The 20000-nt window shown below is 40.9% G+C and overlaps 3 protein-coding genes across 4 annotated transcripts in view; 2 read left to right on the plus strand and 1 right to left on the minus strand.

Moving 5' to 3' along the window:
- Positions 1–5421, minus strand: part of actr3b (actin related protein 3B) — an 18759-nt gene extending 13338 nt beyond the window's left edge. The window contains exons 1-5 of one of the 2 annotated variants that reach the window (XM_080854880.1): positions 5348–5421; positions 5165–5231; positions 4027–4082; positions 1301–1425; positions 13–123 (exon numbers count right to left, since the gene is read on the minus strand). In XM_080854880.1, the coding sequence (XP_080711006.1) occupies positions 13–123; positions 1301–1425; positions 4027–4082; positions 5165–5208 (336 nt within the window). In that variant the 5' untranslated portion in view covers positions 5209–5231; positions 5348–5421. Of the gene's footprint in view, positions 1–12; positions 124–1300; positions 1426–2350; positions 2365–4026; positions 4083–5164; positions 5232–5347 lie in introns of those variants that run through there. The other variant, XM_080854881.1, reaches the window with a different exon arrangement.
- An 849-nt stretch (positions 5422–6270) lies between these two features.
- On the plus strand, positions 6271–7797 carry xrcc2 (X-ray repair complementing defective repair in Chinese hamster cells 2; the record flags this gene model as incomplete). The annotated part of the gene is made up of 3 exons (XM_080854916.1): positions 6271–6338; positions 6629–6710; positions 6959–7797. The coding sequence occupies exons 1-3, from the start codon at positions 6318–6320 to the stop codon at positions 7795–7797; spliced, it is 942 nt and encodes a 313-aa protein (XP_080711042.1). The 5' UTR covers positions 6271–6317.
- Positions 7798–12187: 4390 nt separating this feature from the next.
- kmt2ca (lysine (K)-specific methyltransferase 2Ca) overlaps positions 12188–20000 on the plus strand; it is a 130263-nt gene continuing 122450 nt past the window's right edge. Inside the window, exon 1 of the mRNA XM_080855301.1 lies at positions 12188–12368. The gene's annotated coding sequence lies outside the window, so the exon portion shown is untranslated. The remainder of the gene's footprint in view (positions 12369–20000) is intronic.

The following is a 20000-nucleotide window of genomic DNA, read 5'->3' on the forward strand; positions in this document are numbered from 1 at the left end:
GTTTCTCCTCACCATGAGGAAGTTGTGGTCTTCTGGTTCAGCCCGCAGGTACTTGAATATGATTTGTTCCATGAATTTCTCCATCAGATCCCAGTCTTCAACCATACCATGTCTTATTGGCCACTTTTGGAGATGCACAAACACATTATTGCAGCTGGTGAGAATACGGCTCAAAAGAGCAATCATGAAATGATCTCTACGTGTTTCATAATTCTCCATTAACACAGAGGGTGAAGAGGTTCTCAGAATCTTGGATGTACCAGATTGATCTTAAAGCAGCAGTAAGTAGTTTTGTTCCAAAACTAGTAAGCTAACTACCTAAAAGGTATGCAAAAACCTTGCAAACACCACCAACAGCCCAGTTGACACTGATATAAGCTTGCCAACACACTAACTGATGTCTTTCGGCAGTATAGCTGGCAATGTCATGCTGTGAAAGTTTTTTTCCGGCTGGAACACAGAACTACATAGGGCATATCCTGTATGGCTGGTGGGAAAGACACAGGTGTTTATCTGTCTTTTACATGACCATATGCTATCAAAATGAATTTGAGGATGGTACCAAAACTTGTTGCCTATAAAACCATACTTTAAAAAGTGTCAAATTGTTGCATAGTGTTACTTTAAGTAACAGCACAAAAAGACAGTCTGACAGATATTACTGGTTCGATCCATCCATGCTTCCAAAGACTAAACATGTGAGGGAGATCTGTTTAATTTATTTGGTTTTGCCCTGTTTTATCAGGGACTCGCATGAATGGAAAACAAACTTAAAGCAAAATCTGTCCAGAGGCAGAAAGAGAGTGTGAGAGAGGAAGCTTTTAGAAAAAGAGATAGAAAGACAAAGACAGCTAAAAAGAAGAGATAAGGCTATATATGGCTATTCATGCCGGGTATTTTTTTCTATTTTGTTCTAACAAAAAATGAATAATTAAGAGTAAAACCGACAGGGCTGTTCTTTAGATTTGCACTGATGGCATGTGTCAAACTAGATGCATGTATTTGCCTTCCAGTGGTTTGTGCCATACAAATTCATACAAGTACGTGTACAAGTATGTGTATATGGAGTAACTGGGACCTCCATTCGCATCCTGAATGTCATCCTTCTAGAATACTTCCTTTAGATTTGCACTGATGGCATGAATCAAACTAGATGCATTTATTTGCTTTCCAGTGGTTTGTGCCATTCAAATACATACAAGTACATATGTATATGCAGTAACTGGGACCTCCATACGCATCCCGAATGTCATCCTTCTAAAGGCGCAACGCATGCAATACAGATATTAACTAGCCATACCTTTGTTGCATAGTTGGGCTTGTCTATGGCCTCATCTCCAATGAAGAAGTCCAGGTCATCCACACCTTTCACCAGCCTCCTCTGAGCCTGGTCTCCAACACCGGCTGACTCCCTGATCGCTATGCCTGAGGAAACAGTACAACAACCCTGTTACAGATTTTTTACAGCCTTTGTTTTATCTGCTGAGCAAACTGTGACACTAAAGCCGTCATCCTCAGAGGTGACAACGCTGACACCATCTGAGACTTTCACAGAGAACCCTTCCGGAACATTCTTTTCATAAACAAAGCCAGAGTAGACATTTTGTTTTATATCGGTGAACACACGTTCAGGCAGGCACCCTATCTTGCTCAAGGTTACCTGGCCACTATAATAATGAAAAGTTGAATTCTGGTGACATTTAATTAGCTGCTCCCCCAGGCCGGGTTTAATTGAAAGCCTGGTGCAAAAGAGCTCACTGGTATTAACCTGAAGGTGCAGAACTTTGTATTATCATCACCGCATTTCTCTTTCTGTAACGAAGGTGAAGTCTGCCAGATTATAACATATTAGTATTAGTATGCCCCAGAGAACGGATTGAATCTTCAGACTCATTTGAATTCATGTCAGCGTGAAAAATATGGACATATCCCTGCATGAGAACTTGAGATGTTAAAGAAAAGTACAGAGATTCAGATACATTATAAAAAATGTAAAAAGAATGTGATGTGTAATTTAGAAAGCGTCAATGTAGTCATCATTATTGTAGTCATCATCTCAAGTTCTCAGATATTTGAAACAAACAAATACAAGTGAAGGCTAAAATTAAGCATGCACAACCTAAGCCCTTTCCCATCAATAGCACCCAGAGGCGCATTACTTCTTCTATTTCTTGCAGTTTCTTGTGTTTCAACATGCTGGATCAGAGATGACACCTGTTTGCTAGGGTCTGACAGATGAAACAACTTTTGCCTCCAGCATTGGATTTACAATGTAGTTGTACTCACATGATGGCATTATAACCTGTGGTTGTACTCACATGATGGCATTATAACCTGTGGTTGTACTCACATGATGGCATTATAAACTGTAGTTGTACTCACATGATGGCATTATAAACTGTAGTTGTACTCACATGATGGCATTATAAACTAGTTGTACTCACATGATGGCATTATAAACTAGTTGTACTCACATGATGGCATTAGAAACTGTAGTTGTACTCACATGATGGCATTATAAACTAGTTGTACTCACATGATGGCATTATAAACTGTAGTTGTACTCACATGATGGCATTATAAACTAGTTGTACTCACATGATGGCATTATAAACTAGTTGTACTCACATGATGGCATTATAAACTAGTTGTACTCACATGATGGCATTATAAACTAGTTGTACTCACATGATGGCATTATAAACTAGTTGTACTCACATGATGGCATTATAAACTGTAGTTGTACTCACATGATGGCATTATAAACTAGTTGTACTCACATGATGGCATTAGAAACTTTGAACTCACATGATGGCATTATAAACTGTAGTTGTACTCACATGATGGCATTATAAACTAGTTGTACTCACATGATGGCATTATAAACTAGTTGTACTCACATGATGGCATTATAAACTAGTTGTACTCACATGATGGCATTATGAACTATAGTTGTACTCACATGATGGCATTATAAACTAGTTGTACTCACATGATGGCATTATGAACTATAGTTGTACTCACATGATGGCATTATAAACTAGTTGTACTCACATGATGGCATTATAAACTTTGAACTCACATGATGGCATTATAAACTAGTTGTACTCACATGATGGCATTATAAACTGTAGTTGTACTCAAATGATGGCATTATAAACTGTAGTAATACTCACATGATGGCATTATAAACTAGTTGTACTCACATGATGGCATTATAAACTAGTTGTACTCACATGATGGCATTAGAAACTAGTTGTACTCACATGATGGCATTAGAAACTAGTTGTACTCACATGATGGCATTATAAACTAGTTGTACTCACATGATGGCATTATAAACTAGTTGTACTCACATGATGGCATTATAAACTAGTTGTACTCACATGATGGCATTGTAAACTGTAGTAATACTCACATGATGGCATTATAAACTAGTTGTACTCACATGATGGCATTATAAACTAGTTGTACTCACATGATGGCATTATAAACTAGTTGTACTCACATGATGGCATTAGAAACTAGTTGTACTCACATGATGTCATTATAAACTTTGAACTCACATGATGGCATTATAAACTGTAGTAATGCTCACATGATGGCATTATAAACTAGTTGTACTCACATGATGTCATTATAAACTTTGAACTCACATGATGGCATTATAAACTGTAGTAATGCTCACATGATGGCATTATAAACTAGTTGTACTCACATGATGGCATTATAAACTAGTTGTACTCACATGATGGCATTATAAACTGTAGTTGTACTCACATGATGGCATTATAAACTAGTTGTACTCACATGATGGCATTATAAACTAGTTGTACTCACATGATGGCATTATAAACTAGTTGTACTCACATGATGGCATTATAAACTGTAGTTGTACTCACATGATGGCATTATAAACTAGTTGTACTCACATGATGGCATTATAAACTGTAGTTGTACTCACATGATGGCATTATAAACTAGTTGTACTCACATGATGGCATTATAAACTGTAGTTGTACTCACATGATGGCATTATAAACTGTGGCTCCGTGTTGCCAGCATACCCAATCTTGGTGTACCTGAAGTCAAATACAGGAACAGTGTGCAATTAAGAAGGTCTCACTTTGAGAAAGTCTTAAGCAAAACAACACAAGCAATCAAATTAAGTGTCCTGATGGTCCCTGAACAGTTCCTTATTCCTCACAGGAAGTGTAGACAGGTGAGTCACCCCTTTTTAATATTTTCCTCTTTGAAGCAAACTTTTAATGGGGTATCTGAACCTAAGCCCTTTCCCATCAATTATAAACATAAAGTCTTGAGTTTTGTATTAGCTCTTTCATTAAAACAGGGGCCTAACAAATTGACAGGGGGGGGGAAGTGGATTCTGTGGAAATTGGTTGTTCAGGAGTGGCCAAAAACATGCTCCAACTAATTACAAGTGACCCTGGCCACCACAGCGTTGCCCTCTGGCTAAACCTGCCATCCACCCTCACAGGAAGCACAGAAGGCACTACTATCACACCAAGGCTCTCACCTGAAAACACACCTGTGAAGCACTCGCAATTCTACATTTCGCCAGAGATGGATAAAACTTTATATAGGAATTATTCATATTCATTACTTTCATGGTTCTTTTGCTATTTCTGTCTTCTTATTATTTTAACTCAGATCTCCAATAGAACTGCACTGATGAAAATGACAGAACACTCCACTACAAAAATCTAGCACAGCGACATTTCTTGTTGGAGGCACACTTGACCCATTTTCCTATTATGGAAATGTGCCACTGACAGGTGGTAAGGAGTACCGATTGAGATGTAAAAAAATAAATTAAATAAATAATGATAGACAAAAAGACAACTGTTGTGTTGGACAAAAACAATAAAACACTACACTTTTTTGCCCTTTCTATCTTCAGTGCAAATTTGAAGATAATCTTAACTTAGTCTCTGTAGCCTAGCTACCACTCTACCGCAAATTATACATTTTCCAATATGATGTGTAGCCTACAGCAGGACAATATAACTTAAGTTCTGCACAAACAAGATGACTGTTTGCTCTATTGTACTTCTTCATTCACTGCAATAAATACGAAAGAGTGCTGTGTTATGGTAAGGGACAGTGCCGCAGAGGACATATTTCCTGAGGTAAACAAACTCACCCCGTCCCACAGTCAATCACGCAGGGAGGTAGGGGCACAGCCATGCTGACGATGCTGCTACAATCTCCTAAAAACAGGCATAAATGATCGTGACACGCATCATATCATGTCTGCGGGTCGATTTCGTAAGCGTTAGAATAAAATTTTACCACAAATGTTAACTCGTGTTGTCAATTTACAAACCTGGTCGATGAACTGGCTATGCCCGGCTATCGCATGCACCGTTACTTCTCCCTATGACAGCGCGAGTACTTCCCGAGTCAAAAGGAAACGCGGAAAAAATAGAACCACACCGGAAAGCTTTCCAGCTGGTGTGCCCGTTTGGGTGACAAGAGTGGCACAGACCGTTGTGGTTGTCCTTCTACACGGGTACCCGACATCTTAATGAGAAACTGAGGTTTTTTTGGTCGGAAACAACATGCACTAGTCTTAACACAATCGGTATCATTTTTTTCCCCTCGAAAATATAACCTAGGCCCACAGCTTTATTATACACAACTTGAACATATCAACGTTTTAAGATTAAAATGTGCAGGCACTGAACTGTTCCAGAGTGATTATTCATTTCCAAAGAAATTGATAGCCGACTCCTTAGACAATAAAGATGTAAATTGATAAGCTTGTGATTGCTCTTCAAGGCAAATAAACTTTCACTGTGGCCCACCAGTAGGTGGTACTGTTGTAACTTTTCTCTCCTTTTTCTTCTTTAAATGTTTCAGTGTGGAATAGGACTGATATTTACAACATACAACAGTTTCCCAGACTTATTTGTGAGTTCACATTACATAGGCGTCATATCATAAATGGCTTTCCAGGAGCTGCTGATCGCCTGTATTAGACCCCGGATGGTTAGGCTGCTATTGACTAATCGTGCGTAGATTGCCGGTTGATTTTACTCGTATATTATGACACACTTTAAAACAAACATTTAAATGTTCATTTAAAATGTTTAATGCGATGTCAAGTCTGTCAGGTGGCCACGATTATTTCTTGTTAGGCTGTGTCTACACAAAATAGGCTATCTGAGAGTAGTTAGGTGCGTGTACTCGTGTCATTACGGTAACAGTGGCTGACATCGGAGGAAGTGGAGCAGCAGCATAGGTGATGTTTTTTTGTGCGCCAAAAATAACGTGGGACGAAAAGAAATGTCAGCATGTCTGAAACCGGTGCCCAGGTAAGGAGATCGTTAGTTGTTACACATAAGTGTGTCAGTCGAGAAAAGCTTGATGATCGATGAAATTGCTTTATATACAACGAACAATAGCCTACTCTTTGGCGTCTCTGTAATCAATCATTTGTTGAATTGCCAACATAGCCTGATTAAACCAACCTGAGTGTGTGCCGTTAGGCTAAGTACCAAGTTGGCAAATTACTTAGCTACAGGTCATCCTGTGTTTTATCCCGTGTCCCAGTGTTTTATCATTTTGTTGAGACCGTAAACAAGTTGTGTTTTTGTTTTAACAGTTGTTTGCCAGACTTGAGGGGCGTCGATGCCTGAAAGACATTGAGCCCAACATGTTTCCTGAGGATTGTGGACCATCACAAGGTAGCCGTACTTGTACCAGCTATTTACAGAGCTCTCTTCCACTTTAATGGGGCTTTAACAGAGTTGGTGGAAAGATTCACAAATCTCTCTTAGACCTAGCAGTGAACCCCTTGTATGGATTGGTAGCCTACTTTTTCACAAGATTAGAAGAGACATTGCAAAACTGCTTTTGATTATGCTAGTTGATGTAGCTACAGCAAACGCCCTTTTGTTATGTATAATCTAACACCGGTTTCTTCCTCCTGAAGGAGACATTGTGGAGCTGCATGGCACAGAGGGCACAGCTAAAAGCGAGATGCTGTACCACCTGATTGTACGCTGCATCCTCCCCACTAAGCATGGGGGCCTGGAGACCGAGGTCATGTTCGTGGACACCGACTACCACTTCGACACGCTTCGTCTGGTGACCATCCTAGAAGCCCGGTTGGCTCAGCAATCAGCCGAGCCCACAGGAGAGCGCTGTCCAAAGGAGGGCACTGAGGAAGAGGAGGGTGACGAGGAGATGGTGAAGGCGTGCCTGCGGAGGCTCTTCGTGGTGTACAGCAGCAGCTCGGCCCAGATGCTTCTCAGCCTTCATTACCTGGAGGGCTGGTTCAGCAGCAGGCCTGCTTTGGGCCTGCTGGTTCTGGACAGCATCTCCGCCTTCTACTGGCAGGACCGGTGCAGCGGCGGTGAGAGCGTGTCCAGGCAGGAGGCCAACCTTCGAAAGTGTACCCAGCTTCTGGAAAGACTCCGCAGGGACTACGGCATCGTGGTATTTGCCACTGTGCATGCCATCATGAGGAACTACGGGTCGTCTGAAACATCCAACAACACAGCACCCAGGCCACCGCGTGAGGCACCATCACCTTCCTCATCATCATCGGCATCTTCAAGCTCTCGGAGGTGGAGCAGCATGGTTGACTTTGATAAGCCTTACATGTGCCAGGTGTGGCGGAGACTGGTTACGCAAAGGTTGGTGTTCTCCAAGAGTGATGTTTTAAAGGACAAAAGCCCAGTATTCTCCGTGGCATGCACTACAACCAGGACGAGAGGCGTGAAGAGGAGCTCATTCTGCATAACAGACGGTGGGATGCAGTTCTTATGATAAATGCTACTGGTTTGTTTCATTTCCTTATGATCAACACTACTGTTTTTTGTTTGTTTTTTCAGTAGTTTTGGGTGTAATTGGGGGATCCTTTATGTGTCTGATTTTTGTATTTATTTTTTCCTGCATGTTTCTGTTATGTTTCTTCTTCACGTGACTTTTGTCCCAGTTGTTTTGGAGAATTAAAAAAAAACATTTAAAAAGTATTGTCTGTGTAATGTTTCATTTGTTCTCCTGGTTATTTACCTCCAAACAGTCTGATCTAAGTAGAGCTAAGCTATCAGAGTATTAAACATATGATCTCCATCAGCTCCAGCGATATCTCATTGAACATTCTGTCTGCTTGCTGTGATGCATGACTTAACAGTGCCCTCCAAGAGGCTCATCAAAGCTGAGAATTTGTGATTTCTAACACATAAAAATGTTCACAAGAGCTCTTAGGCATCAGAACAGTTCTAGCAGAAGTCTTGGAAATATAACTCTCATTCTCATGTTTATATTTTTGGTAGCGTGTCATTTCCTGTCTGAAATACGAGCTCATGTGAAACTATATGACTGATTACATCATATAAATGGCTATGAGTATACCAGTAAGTCAACTTCCTCATGACTTCAAGACTGTAAAATGTTTTTCCTTTTGTGTGACAACTGGAGTCAAATGTAGTGTAAAACATTTCACAAATTATTTTCTCAACCTTGTATCATTACTAGAGGTGTAAGAAACTATTGAAGCACTTGAGTATTGCAATACTGTGTTTTGTGATACTGAATCACCTCTCAAAAACACTACAGTGTACATAGTGCTATAGTGTTGTTTTTATACCCCTGACCGCTAACATAATTTAGATCAAGACTAACAACCATTGTTTGGTTAATCAAAAAAGGGGATATGTGCAAGCAATGTGTGAAAATTTCTCTGCAACAGCGTGCTTTCAGACTTCATTACGTTTTTGCCCTGCAATCCTTTGACCTTAACAATTTATCATTTTGCTATAAACAGCCTGAATTAAAGACTGTAACTGCGTCTCCTGGGAAATATATGATGCACATTAAGAAAGAACCCTGCCCAGTCCTTTAAAACTTTAGTCTCAGACCGAAACCCACCCCCGCCCCTACTCAAACTGCATCCCAATCAACCTCAGAACATCTTTGCAGGGCAGCTCACCATCTAATTAGCCTTTGTCTTTTGACATGCTATCCTTGTTTCCTATACCATCGCCCTGTGGAGGGGGGTGAAAGAAATAAACAACTACAAATTACTCACTAATTACCAGCCATGTGTCAGATGAGTGTGGGCTGATAGGCCTGCACAGGCACCAGCTGTACTGTGCACAATAGCTCCTTCCTCTGCTCCTCCTTAGCCTGCGTCTTGATGGCATTGGCCAGTGATGCTTGAGCGAGGCTCGGGCTCGGAGCAATTAAGCTGAATTGGGTTGTTGTTACTTGGGTTCCCACAAGGATGACACACCTCGCCATTCTAATTCGCGCAGCAGATGTTTGTCAGGTCCCCTCATTGTTCAGATGGTCTGAGTTGCCCCTCAGGGGTGAGAGAGCCGAGTGTGTATGTGGCGAGAGGGATTGATTACTGAAGGTAAGCAGAGGGAATTGTGGTTGGTGAAAATGCATATGGTTGTAGGCACTCAATCAGTGGATGTATGTCCAATGATTTCATGATTGCAATTTGAAACCTCTGTTTTTATCGGTGGAGTCAACGTCAAAGAATTGTCGGAGTAAAAACATCAATTAAATAATCATTGTCAATAAAGTAATTATCTCAGATTGACACGTTATTAATAGGATAGACAGTTCACTTTGTTAAGAAAGTGAAGAGGTTGTCTAGATTCTCTGTACAGTTCTATCCTCAGTCCTTTGAAGCACCTGTGACTCTCTTTAGCATTTTAAAGACTCACATTGGTCAATAAACATTTAGGTCTTGGCAACTAGGGGCTGCTTTAATAGCATGGCCATTAAAAGTCTACTATTGTGTGCTCAAACGGCCTCTCTACAATCACCTGGTTCTTCAGTCGATACAGCAGAGGTTCACTCGTTACTTACATGAAGCCTGGATCAATCCCCTGCTATTAAATGAAAAATGAAAAAAAGCTGGCATCTACCAGAACAGAATGAGCTCTCTTGTGGTTTGTGAAGTTGATCTTTCTCAAGTTTATACTTCATCAGGAAATCAGTCACGTCCGGTTGGAGTAGTAAATCACCTTTTAGAAAGCCTGATGCTCTCTTTGTTATTTTGATTACTTTTTACTCAAAGATGATACATTTGTTTTGCCTCCGAAGTGAGAACAATATCCTTAAAGGTATGCAAATATAATGCTGATCTTTTAACGTGTAAATTCTTCTGTAAATTGTCAGGCTTTTCAGTTGTGAAAAACGACTATGTGAGTGTCTATGTGTTTGTCTGCCGTGCAGGGGACTCCTGTGGAAAGGGGATCTGCTGGGGAGGAAGGTTCCATCCTTCAAGTCTGTAAATGTGTGTTAAGTTCACGTCTGCAACTTCAGTTTCAGCAGTCAAGACAAGGTAAGTTGTTCATGCTGGTTCAGTATCTCCTCTTGATGAATAGTTTAAGAAATGAATATGAGACACGGCCTCACAATTGGGTTGATTCATTAAAGGGCAGCACATTTTTTCAAACATACTTCATCCATCATCATCACCACCAAAGTCTCAGTCTCACACACTGATGCCATAAACAGACAGTTGAATAATGTACACAATGTATATGGTTTCTTATAGCCATAATGGAGCAGTCAGTAAAGTGAAAAGCATAGATTATGATGTCTTAATGTAATTAGCTCCTGTCTGAGATGAGATGGTCATGTGCCTATACCGCTTCCAGTCAAGTAATGAATGAGAACTAATCATTTCTAGCGTGTAACATGTTTGCATGTAACAAACAGATACATTTCTAGCAACATGCAAAATGCATATGCCACTTACATTTGTTCTCTATCTTATGCATACTACCTTCTTGTCTCTCTCATTCACATGTATGCACACGCCACACGCACCCACATAGTTCACACCTTCTCTTAAACACACTAATGAATTCACTCTCTCCCTGTCTTATGTGCACCACTTAAAGTCTTCCTCTCCCCAACACATATATACACTTGTTCATTTCCCATCACTCACTATCTGCATCTCTCTATCTCTCTCTCTCTCACACACAAACTCACACACACAAACTCACACACACACACACACACACAAACACACACACACTAACACACGCACACACACAAGCACAGATGACTTTCTGGGAGGATAGAAGAGGAGTTTGAGAGGGTTGGTCTGAGTATCAGTAAGACACTGTCCTTTTAGACAGTGGGCTCTCTTTTAAGCCATGAGCCTCATTTCCTCCAGCACCTGGGCTGCTTTGGACCTCCTCCATGTCATCCTTGACCTCCGGTAAACCCCCAGTTCCCAGCCACAGGAACACTGTCTGGCGTTAAGGATGAATTCACATAAAAGGCTGTCTTTCTTTTCAGAGGTGAAGAGAGAATCATTTGTGGTTCTACACACACAGTGGCCTCTGGTTTAATTAGCCTTGATTTAAACATGACTATATTAAGCTATGGGGTGTACATGACAACTAGGTTACAGCTGCACAACATCCTTGGGTGGCTGGCAAATGGTTTTACGCCATCCTGCATGTTTTTATTTTGTAAATACTATGGAAGGTGAAATAAGAAACCAAATTACGCTAGCTTTGTATTTGTCCTACTGTATTGTGTGAAATAACTCCTAGACCTATTACGTTTCTTGGCATGGTTTATTTTTAACAAGTATACCATGCCTGTCAGTTATGTGTGCAGCCATGAATAAACAAACCCTGCTGGACTAAAAAGTGTGTTCTTTTTAAATATTTTGTACATGTTTCTTCAATTGTAAATTTAGTTTCATGTGTAAATTCAGCTAGTTTACCTTTGCCAAGATGGTATAGTGTAAGGAGCGATTTTAAATTCAGATTAGAGGCCGAATAACTGACAGACGTAGGCTACATAGTAGCTATATCAAAATGCGTAATAAGGAAACAGTCCGGTTCGCACAGTTTAGAAACTCCAGTTCCAGATTTTACGGATCGTAGCTGATGACTGTAAAGGCTTTTTACCTAACGAGTGCTCTGATGTATTCCTCCGCAGGGTCAGTAAGACTTTCTTATTACGTGCAACTAGTTTTCCTTTTGTGTTTTATGGAAACACAGATCGTTTAGGGTTAGCTCTTTTCAGTAATCGGCCATTTCACTTTTTATTTTTCACAATATGCATTTGTCAACAACAGCGTTTAATTGGGTCTATTTAACACAGAGACGTTGACAGGTAGTACTCCGGTCTCTTAAACATGGCCACCATGATGGAGTAAATGCTACAACTTTAAATTTCAGATTTTTGAGGAAAACTATTTTTTCTCTTCTCTACGAGGAATGTTTCGTCCGAATATACCTTACCAAATATCAAATCTATATGAAAGCTTTGGGTAAACTTTCCTATTGGATTACGTTTTGATATAAGTTGGCTGGAACCTGGAAAGGAAAAAAAAGAATTGCATCAATTCCGTAAGCATTTTCGTGTCTTTCGATTGTTTAAAACGTTCTATGTACCGCCTGAGACCATTTCTTCTGAGCGGATATGGGTTTGTAAGATCGCATTTTCGGGCAAGATGAGAAGATGTTACCACTGGGATGCAGAAAATCGTGCTTTTAATGTGTTTTCCTATGTTCGCATAGGCGGCTGGAAAGTGATCCAGTAATTTGGGGAGGATCAAGATTCGGCGTTTTGTCCACATAACGCAGGCTATTACTGTGCCTGGCTCGTGAAGACGCGTTTTAGGAGTTGAGTGTCGGTGTTGCTGTATGTTCAGGAACCGCCGAAACCCACCCGGTTCGGCATTAATTCTGATTTGGGGAAAGAAGGAGCGAGCGACAACCCCAACCCCCACCCTCGTACTAAACGAAAGTATTGCGTTTCTCTTATGGCACCAAAGGTCATGAAGGCAGTGCCGCCAAACTTCTAGGGTCTAAAAGGTAAGTTATTACTTATTGCCACACTGAATTAGGTAACTTCGAAAGTAAGTTCTCATCGTTTGTGTAGAGTCGTCACCCGCGCCCTGAGTGGTCATATCGTGTGGTGCTCTGGTAGCAAACGGGTGAGGGGTTCATGGACGACTTGGCCATAGCTTACTTTTTCATACATGTTTACACAAACTCGGGTACAATGTAGCTAGTTCTTATTGTTTCATGTATATTTTTGTTTCTATGTTGCTCGGCAGTTATGTCAAGCTGACTGTTTTGCATTCCCTTTTGCTAGGTATTTAGCTGCGTTTTAGCCAAGCACTTATGTAATGTAGGCTACTTCTAGAAGTTCTCCATGTAGTGTGTATGAGAACGTTATGTAGTTTAATGTAATATCTCGAAGTGGTAAAGGCATATTACACCTTTAAAACCCAACCAGTTAAGCACATCTGTACTGTTTCCTGATTGGCCATTTCCACCTATAGTAGCAACATCGGGATTGTGTCCCTCATGTAGGCTACATAATGTGTCATTGACTAGACCTGGTAGCCTACACTCTGGTTTGTAGACTACAGACGGCTAGGCTAGTCTTGCTTTACATTTAGTGCAGTTTTGCTACCTTGGCTTTCTATCTATATGATTAGTCAAAGATGCTTTACGTGTTAGGTCATGTGATTAACTTCTACAGTAAGCAATCAAGAATGGGAAACCAGTCATTATGGTCGTTTATTTGTCCGGCTTATGCTGTATTCAATAAAAGGTCCTCACAAGAAAAATACAAACCTCTTATACCTCTTTTCCATCAGATCTTTAAATAATGTTTCAAAAGTCCCACAGCAACTTGAGGCAGTTTAGATCAGTTTTGGGAGGGTGGTGGTGGTGGTAACAAAGGGATTGAATGAGATGTTGTGTGAAGGTAAGGGATTTTTCCCAGCATTTGAAATTTACAATGCATGTTCTAGTGACACTTAGTACACATTACCATTGTCCTGGTTTTGTCAGAGAGTTGGATTTGGAGATAAATGAGGAGGGGTGTTGCGCAAAAAGCAAAAACCCTAGTGCTCAAGCTTATAAAGAGCAAACAAATGTGGCCCCTCTGACACACATCGAGTGAACACTCCATTAATTTCTGACATTCACTGTATCCAGCAGCGGAGAATGAACTAGCAAAGTGTTTGGAATCTCTGCACCTGCACATGGTCTACTGAAGTGGTGAATCAGTGCTGATGTTCTTGATCTTATGGAAGAAGGAGCAGAAAAGACTCCATGCATGAACACAGGTGGAGACTGCGAGGTAGTGGCTGGTGTCACGTCTGCTATAAACCCCCCACTACGTCCTGCAGTGAATAATCCACTCTTAGCGGTGTTCTTGGGGGCACATATGCCTGACTTCATCTTATTTTTATGAGGTCCTGAGGTATCTATCTATCTATCTATCTATCTATCTATCTATCTATGTAAGGCAAGGTAAGGATAGTGAGGCACCATGACTAACATGCAACAGACAGAGCAACTTCGGTGAGTGGCAGACTGCTTTTATGGAGGTAAATCAGAAGGATGGAGGACTACTGGAGACGGAGTGCAGAGAAGCAAAAGGGCCATCGCACCCTCAATGGACAGAGCATATAAAGGGAGGCGCTAGGGAACTAGGAGTGCAACCAACAGGTGCTCATAGAAGAGGCTGCTTCTGTGGAGATGCTGACATTACAACCAATCTGGACACCACCAGACAAAGCATCTCCTGAACAATAGGCCTAGTTAGAGATAACAAACGTCAACTTCCAGATAGACAGTGTTGAAAACTGATCTCACCGTTTTGTAAAGAACACTTTTCAAACCATAATGCAAACCATTCCCCCAACATTAACAGTAATGAGGTAAACACAAGTTTGAGAATCAGTGGTTTGTCTTTCATAGAGCAGAAGATATCTAATATGTATTTGGTGGTTAAGATGAGTTAATTCAAGATTACTATTTCAATTCTTCCGTCTTAACTGCTGAACATGACCCATCACATTTGGGAAGTTCTTAGAATAGGTAAGTAGGAGTGTTGTGTGTGTATATATACAGTAGGCGTGAAAATAGTGTGTATACTATACTAGTCAATCCCACAGTCAAGACGCCTCTTCTATATTGAGCATATGCTACCTTACAAGAGTTTGGAATCACCGAGTAAAGGACCTGCTTTCCTGGAAAACTAGTTTCTACCCATCAAATAAGGTACGAAATGAATAGTCAATACATTGACAGAGTTAGAAATAACGATTTCAGTATCAGAATCAGAAACAGATGTATTGTCAAGTAGGTGTGCGCCTACCTGAAATTTGCTCTGGTGTATGGGTGCATACAGTAAACATAACATAAAATGAAATGACAAATTAGTTCTTCAATACTTTTTCAGAAAACAAATCCTCCACTTGCAGTAATTATAAACTTTGCACTGTTACGGTTTGACCGACTCTTCCATAAGTATGTCTTGCATAATTTGGAGCAATGTTTTGGATCACTGATGGCTCCAGTTGAGTGCCGTCCACAGGGTATGGCATTAACATTTAGTCATTTAGCAGACACTTTTATCCTAAGCGACGTACAAAGGAGAGAACAATCAAGCTACGAGCAATAGAGACCTAGTGTAACAATAAATACTATTTTACATAAGAAATAAAAAAGTGAAGGAATGTAACTACTGTAAGTGCGAGTTGAGTACTAGTTAGAGGAGATAGCATTAGAGGAAAGATAAGGAGAGGTAGAGGAAGGAAGAGGACGAGAGGAAGTGCGAGTTAGGAAAGGAAGTGCTCTCTGAAGAGTTAAGTCGTCAAGAGTTTCTTAAAGGTAGAGAGGGCGCCACTGCTTTGGTAGTGCGTGGTGGTGGAGTTTTGGTAAAATGGAGTTGCAGCCCTAAAAATTCATTTTATTCTATACAAATTGCTTCACCAGCACCAAATCACCCCAGATGATCATATTTCCTCTACCTTGCTTGCTTGTTTGGATAATTTCCCAGATATGGCTTTTTCTTTGAAGCTCTACCCAGAAGGTCAGCATAATGTAATAGTCATTATCAATTATCTTTACTTAATGTCTGATCCATTTAAGGTTATTTGGATTGAAAGAATATATTATTTCAAAACCAAGGCAATCCCTCAGATACCAAACTTTTGAACAGTAGTGAATCCCATCTATTAGGTTATGGCTAGCCTATGTTGAGGTTGCAAATATTTGCCTCACTGTGTTATATTAAATGTATTAAAGCCTGAAGGGAAATGTTTCGTTTGGTAACAGTTGTTGATATTTGTTAGTGGAAATCATTTATTCTTGGAGTTTCATTCCATAGAGGACCTTGCCCCCCTTAGTAAGGTGTGATCGATCACTATCAAGCAACCTCTGTCACACCTTCAGGGAAAAGTCAGTCTCAGTTTTATTAATCTAAAACAAAGCAGAGGTCCATTTTAGTTTCCATGTGTCCATTTCACCTCAAAATTGTAGTTATAAAATGTTGTTCAATAATAAGTAAAACTTGCTGTATTGTTAGTAGCATAACCGTAAAGGGTTATCTTGTAATGAAACCTTAATGTGAGAGATTACTGCTTACATTTTAAGTTTCCCCTTGCTTCCTTAGGTTTAACAATGCTGCATAATTATCCATATACTTACTTTGTTATGTCAGTATTTCATTGCTTGAATAGTGGCCTGAAAAGGGCTTTTTGAATGATGGGATTGTAAAATCTATATCTGTTATATTGTTATTGTTTTTAAGTGGAGGCTGGCCTTGCATGTAAAAAATCTTGTTGAAGTCTGCCCTTGAAATGTAGGCCATCAAGATACATTGGAAGTAACTGTTAATACAATCTGCACCTCTTATAGAATAGTATTGATGTCTTGCTAGAGAAATCGTGCAGGAAAGTTTGAAAAGTCAAAAATGAATGGTCTCCAGTATCACATTCCCCCCTCCTAGCTGTCAATAGGAGGTAAATATATTTCCCACTTTCACATTGGACATGAACCTAGGTTAAATGGTGTGTGCCCAGTATATTATATTTTCTAATCAACTACACTATTTTAATGTTTAGTAATTTCACAGCTTGAAGTAAAAAGACCCTAACAAATCAAGCCACCCTTACCTGATGACTGATTTTATGCTTGGCTCTATGGATCTCATATCTATCTTGAAATAGAAAACGGACCAGATTACTCCACAGAATGTAGTACAATAAAAAGTTTGAGCCAATGAGTTGACGGAAACAACTTTTTCCTTCTCAAGTGTTTTTGGAGGAAATCTGAAGGTAGCTTGCTGTGGGACAAATAGCTGGTGAGCTATCCGGTGGAGCACAGCCAAGCCAACTTCAGTTCAGATAAGAGAGGGATAGATAGAGAGGTAGTGTGTGTGTGTGTGTGTGTGTGTGTGTGTGTGTGTGTGTGTGTGTGTGTGTGTGTGTGTGTGTGTGTGTGTGTGTGTGTGTGTGTGTGTGTGTCAAGGGAAAGCGCTGAAGACTGACTAAATGAGACCGATGTTCCTCCTCCCTGATTGGTCAGGATGCTACAAACAGCCACAGTGACTGGCGGTATGACCGCCCAGGGCAACGCAGATTCCCTGGAGTGACGGGAGGGAGAACATTCCGAGAGTAAACAACACGCTTGACATGTCCTAGCCACGCACACTGACCTCACACACACTTTGCCACGCATAACGTTGATTGTTAACAATGCACCATGCACTTGCATCATCCAAAGTTATAGTTTAAGTAGTACTTGCTGTGTTAATGTGTTTGTGAAGTTGAGCCCCAGGTTGAAAGGGAAAGGTAGGGGAACACACTGCCTTCACAACTTTGACATGCGTGTGGACAGGTTTGGTTGCTTGCTAATGCGTATCGGGGGGAAGTAAATGTGTGAATATCTTGCACTAAACTATGTAGTGACGTCTGTTGTTCACATGTTTATCATGTTTATTCATGGTGCAGATGTACTGAAGAGTAAAATTAGATATTATGTAGATTCATACTCCATTATGATTTTTAGCAACTATGATGGTATAAATCATAATCTTCGAGATTCAGCAGAAATTAAGAAAATGTTAAGACGAGAAGGGAAGCCGTTATAAACAGCCAACATTGACTGCGGAGACCCAAGGAGAGCTCTGGATAAATCAACATTCTAAAAACCAGAGCATGCGTGCAGACACCATGGACCGCACCAAGGGGTTTCTTTTACATTTTTTCCCCCTGCCCCACGACGTCCCCAGCCCCCCTGCGTCTCCCCGCTTTCCACAGCATGACTGTGCTGAATAAAATCTCGAAATTAATTTAAGCAGCGCTCCACAGAGAGCTGTGGCGCCACGCAGAGCCCAGAGCTGCCCCCCCCCCCCCCCTCAAAGCTCATCTGCACACAGCTGCTGCCAGTGTCATGCCCCCCCCCCTCTTCCCACCCCTATCTGCTGTAGTTTATCCATTCTCTCTTCAGATGTACATTAGCTGTTACATCTGTGTCATCCTTTACCATTCCACTTATGACCTGCTTGCCTTTGTCATTCTGTGTTTTCCTCAGTCAAGTGTAGGCCCTGATGCCTCCTTATCTTATCTTTTACCTCCTTATCTTTTCCTCACCTCCTTATCTTTTCCTCACCTCCTTTTCTTCTCCTCACCTCCTTATCTTTTTCTCACCTCCTTATCTTTTCCTCACCTCCTTATCTTTTCCTCACCTCCTTATCTTTTCCTCACCTCCTTTTCTTCTCCTCACCTCCTTATCTTTTCCTCACCTCCTTATCTTTTCCTCACCTCCTTATCTTTTCCTCACCTCCTTTTCTTCTCCTCACCTCCTTATCTTTTCCTCACCTCCTTATCTTTTCCTCACCTCCTTTTCTTCTCCTCACCTCCTTATCTTTTCCTCACCTCCTTATCTTTTCCTCACCTCCTTATCTTTTCCTCACCTCCTTATCTTCTCCTTACCTTCTTCTCCCTTCCCTCTTGTCCTCCTTATGGATCTTTCCTTGACTTCGACTCCTTCCTCTCCTCCTCCAGTCAGTTTGTTCTCACTCTTTTTGCCATATTCCCTGTTTTATTCCGTCTGTTATTTGTTTTTCTTTCTCCTCACCCACTCCTTCTCTACTCCTCGGTCCACCTTTGTCTCGCCTTGACAAATCACCATCCACCAAGTCTGATCAAGGCCTATGTAGCTGGTTGTGTGTCTGGCACACAAGGATGAGTAGTTAAGCTATGCTCCTCTGTCGCTGTTGTGAACACCAATGGAATTGTGTTCTATCCGTATTATTGGGTAAGGCTAAGAGCACATGCCAGCAAGGCGATTCGCTTAAATCGCTTTGAGTGGGAGTGGCGTAGCGTGTGGAAATAGCGTAACAGACTGGTCTAGCAGGCTAGCCAGCTAGTAGGCTATCTAGTCACTTGTCCTTATATCAAAACTGTCATTCTGTTAAAGTAAGACCAGGATTAAATATCTAACATACCAGGAACGACAACAACCCCTTACAAGGCCATCTTAGCCTTTATTTTTTCAGCAAATTAAACAACCTAACGACACCATAGCCCAGCCATTTTCAAACCGTCATAGACAACACCAAACAATCTGATTGGCCGCTGCTGGCGAAATTCGCTCCTCATTTGCATAGGATAAAACTTGCCCCAACTCGCTTCGTCCAAGTCCTTCGTATACGTCACATTGGATTGCCTCCCAACAGAAATGAATGGGATTTAGAATTTCTCTTCCGTGGCGTCGCTGGCATGTGTTTGTACTTTTAGCCTTGAGAGCCAGTGTTGCTGCTTAACAATCTAGAGTACTTTCACTGTTGGTGCATGATTTCGGTGTGCAATTCAGAGGTAGGCTATATTTTAGGAGAACAGAGTAATATTGGAACTAAACCAGGTGCCTTTCCTCACTTCTGGATACAGAAAGAAACGTTTTGGACACCTGGTGTTTCAGTGTATGGTTTGATGAATAGTCCCTCGACTGAAACTTGGCTAGAATCATTCTTTTGCTGACTGTCAATTTTAAGAGCATTATGAACTTTTGGGATTCAGGAAAATCTTAGCAGCTAGTTGTCACGGACTCCTCTGCGGAGGGCCATCTTCCCAACTTATCTACCAGAAATGAATTCCTTAAGGAGCATTCACAGCCTGTTCTCATTGAACTCCCATGATTACGCAGTTGAAAAAATCTGGCTTTGCGTCC

The sequence above is a fragment of the Sprattus sprattus genome (assembly GCF_963457725.1).
Source record: "Sprattus sprattus genome assembly, chromosome: 17".
Classification (NCBI taxonomy): Eukaryota; Metazoa; Chordata; class Actinopteri; order Clupeiformes; family Clupeidae; genus Sprattus; species Sprattus sprattus.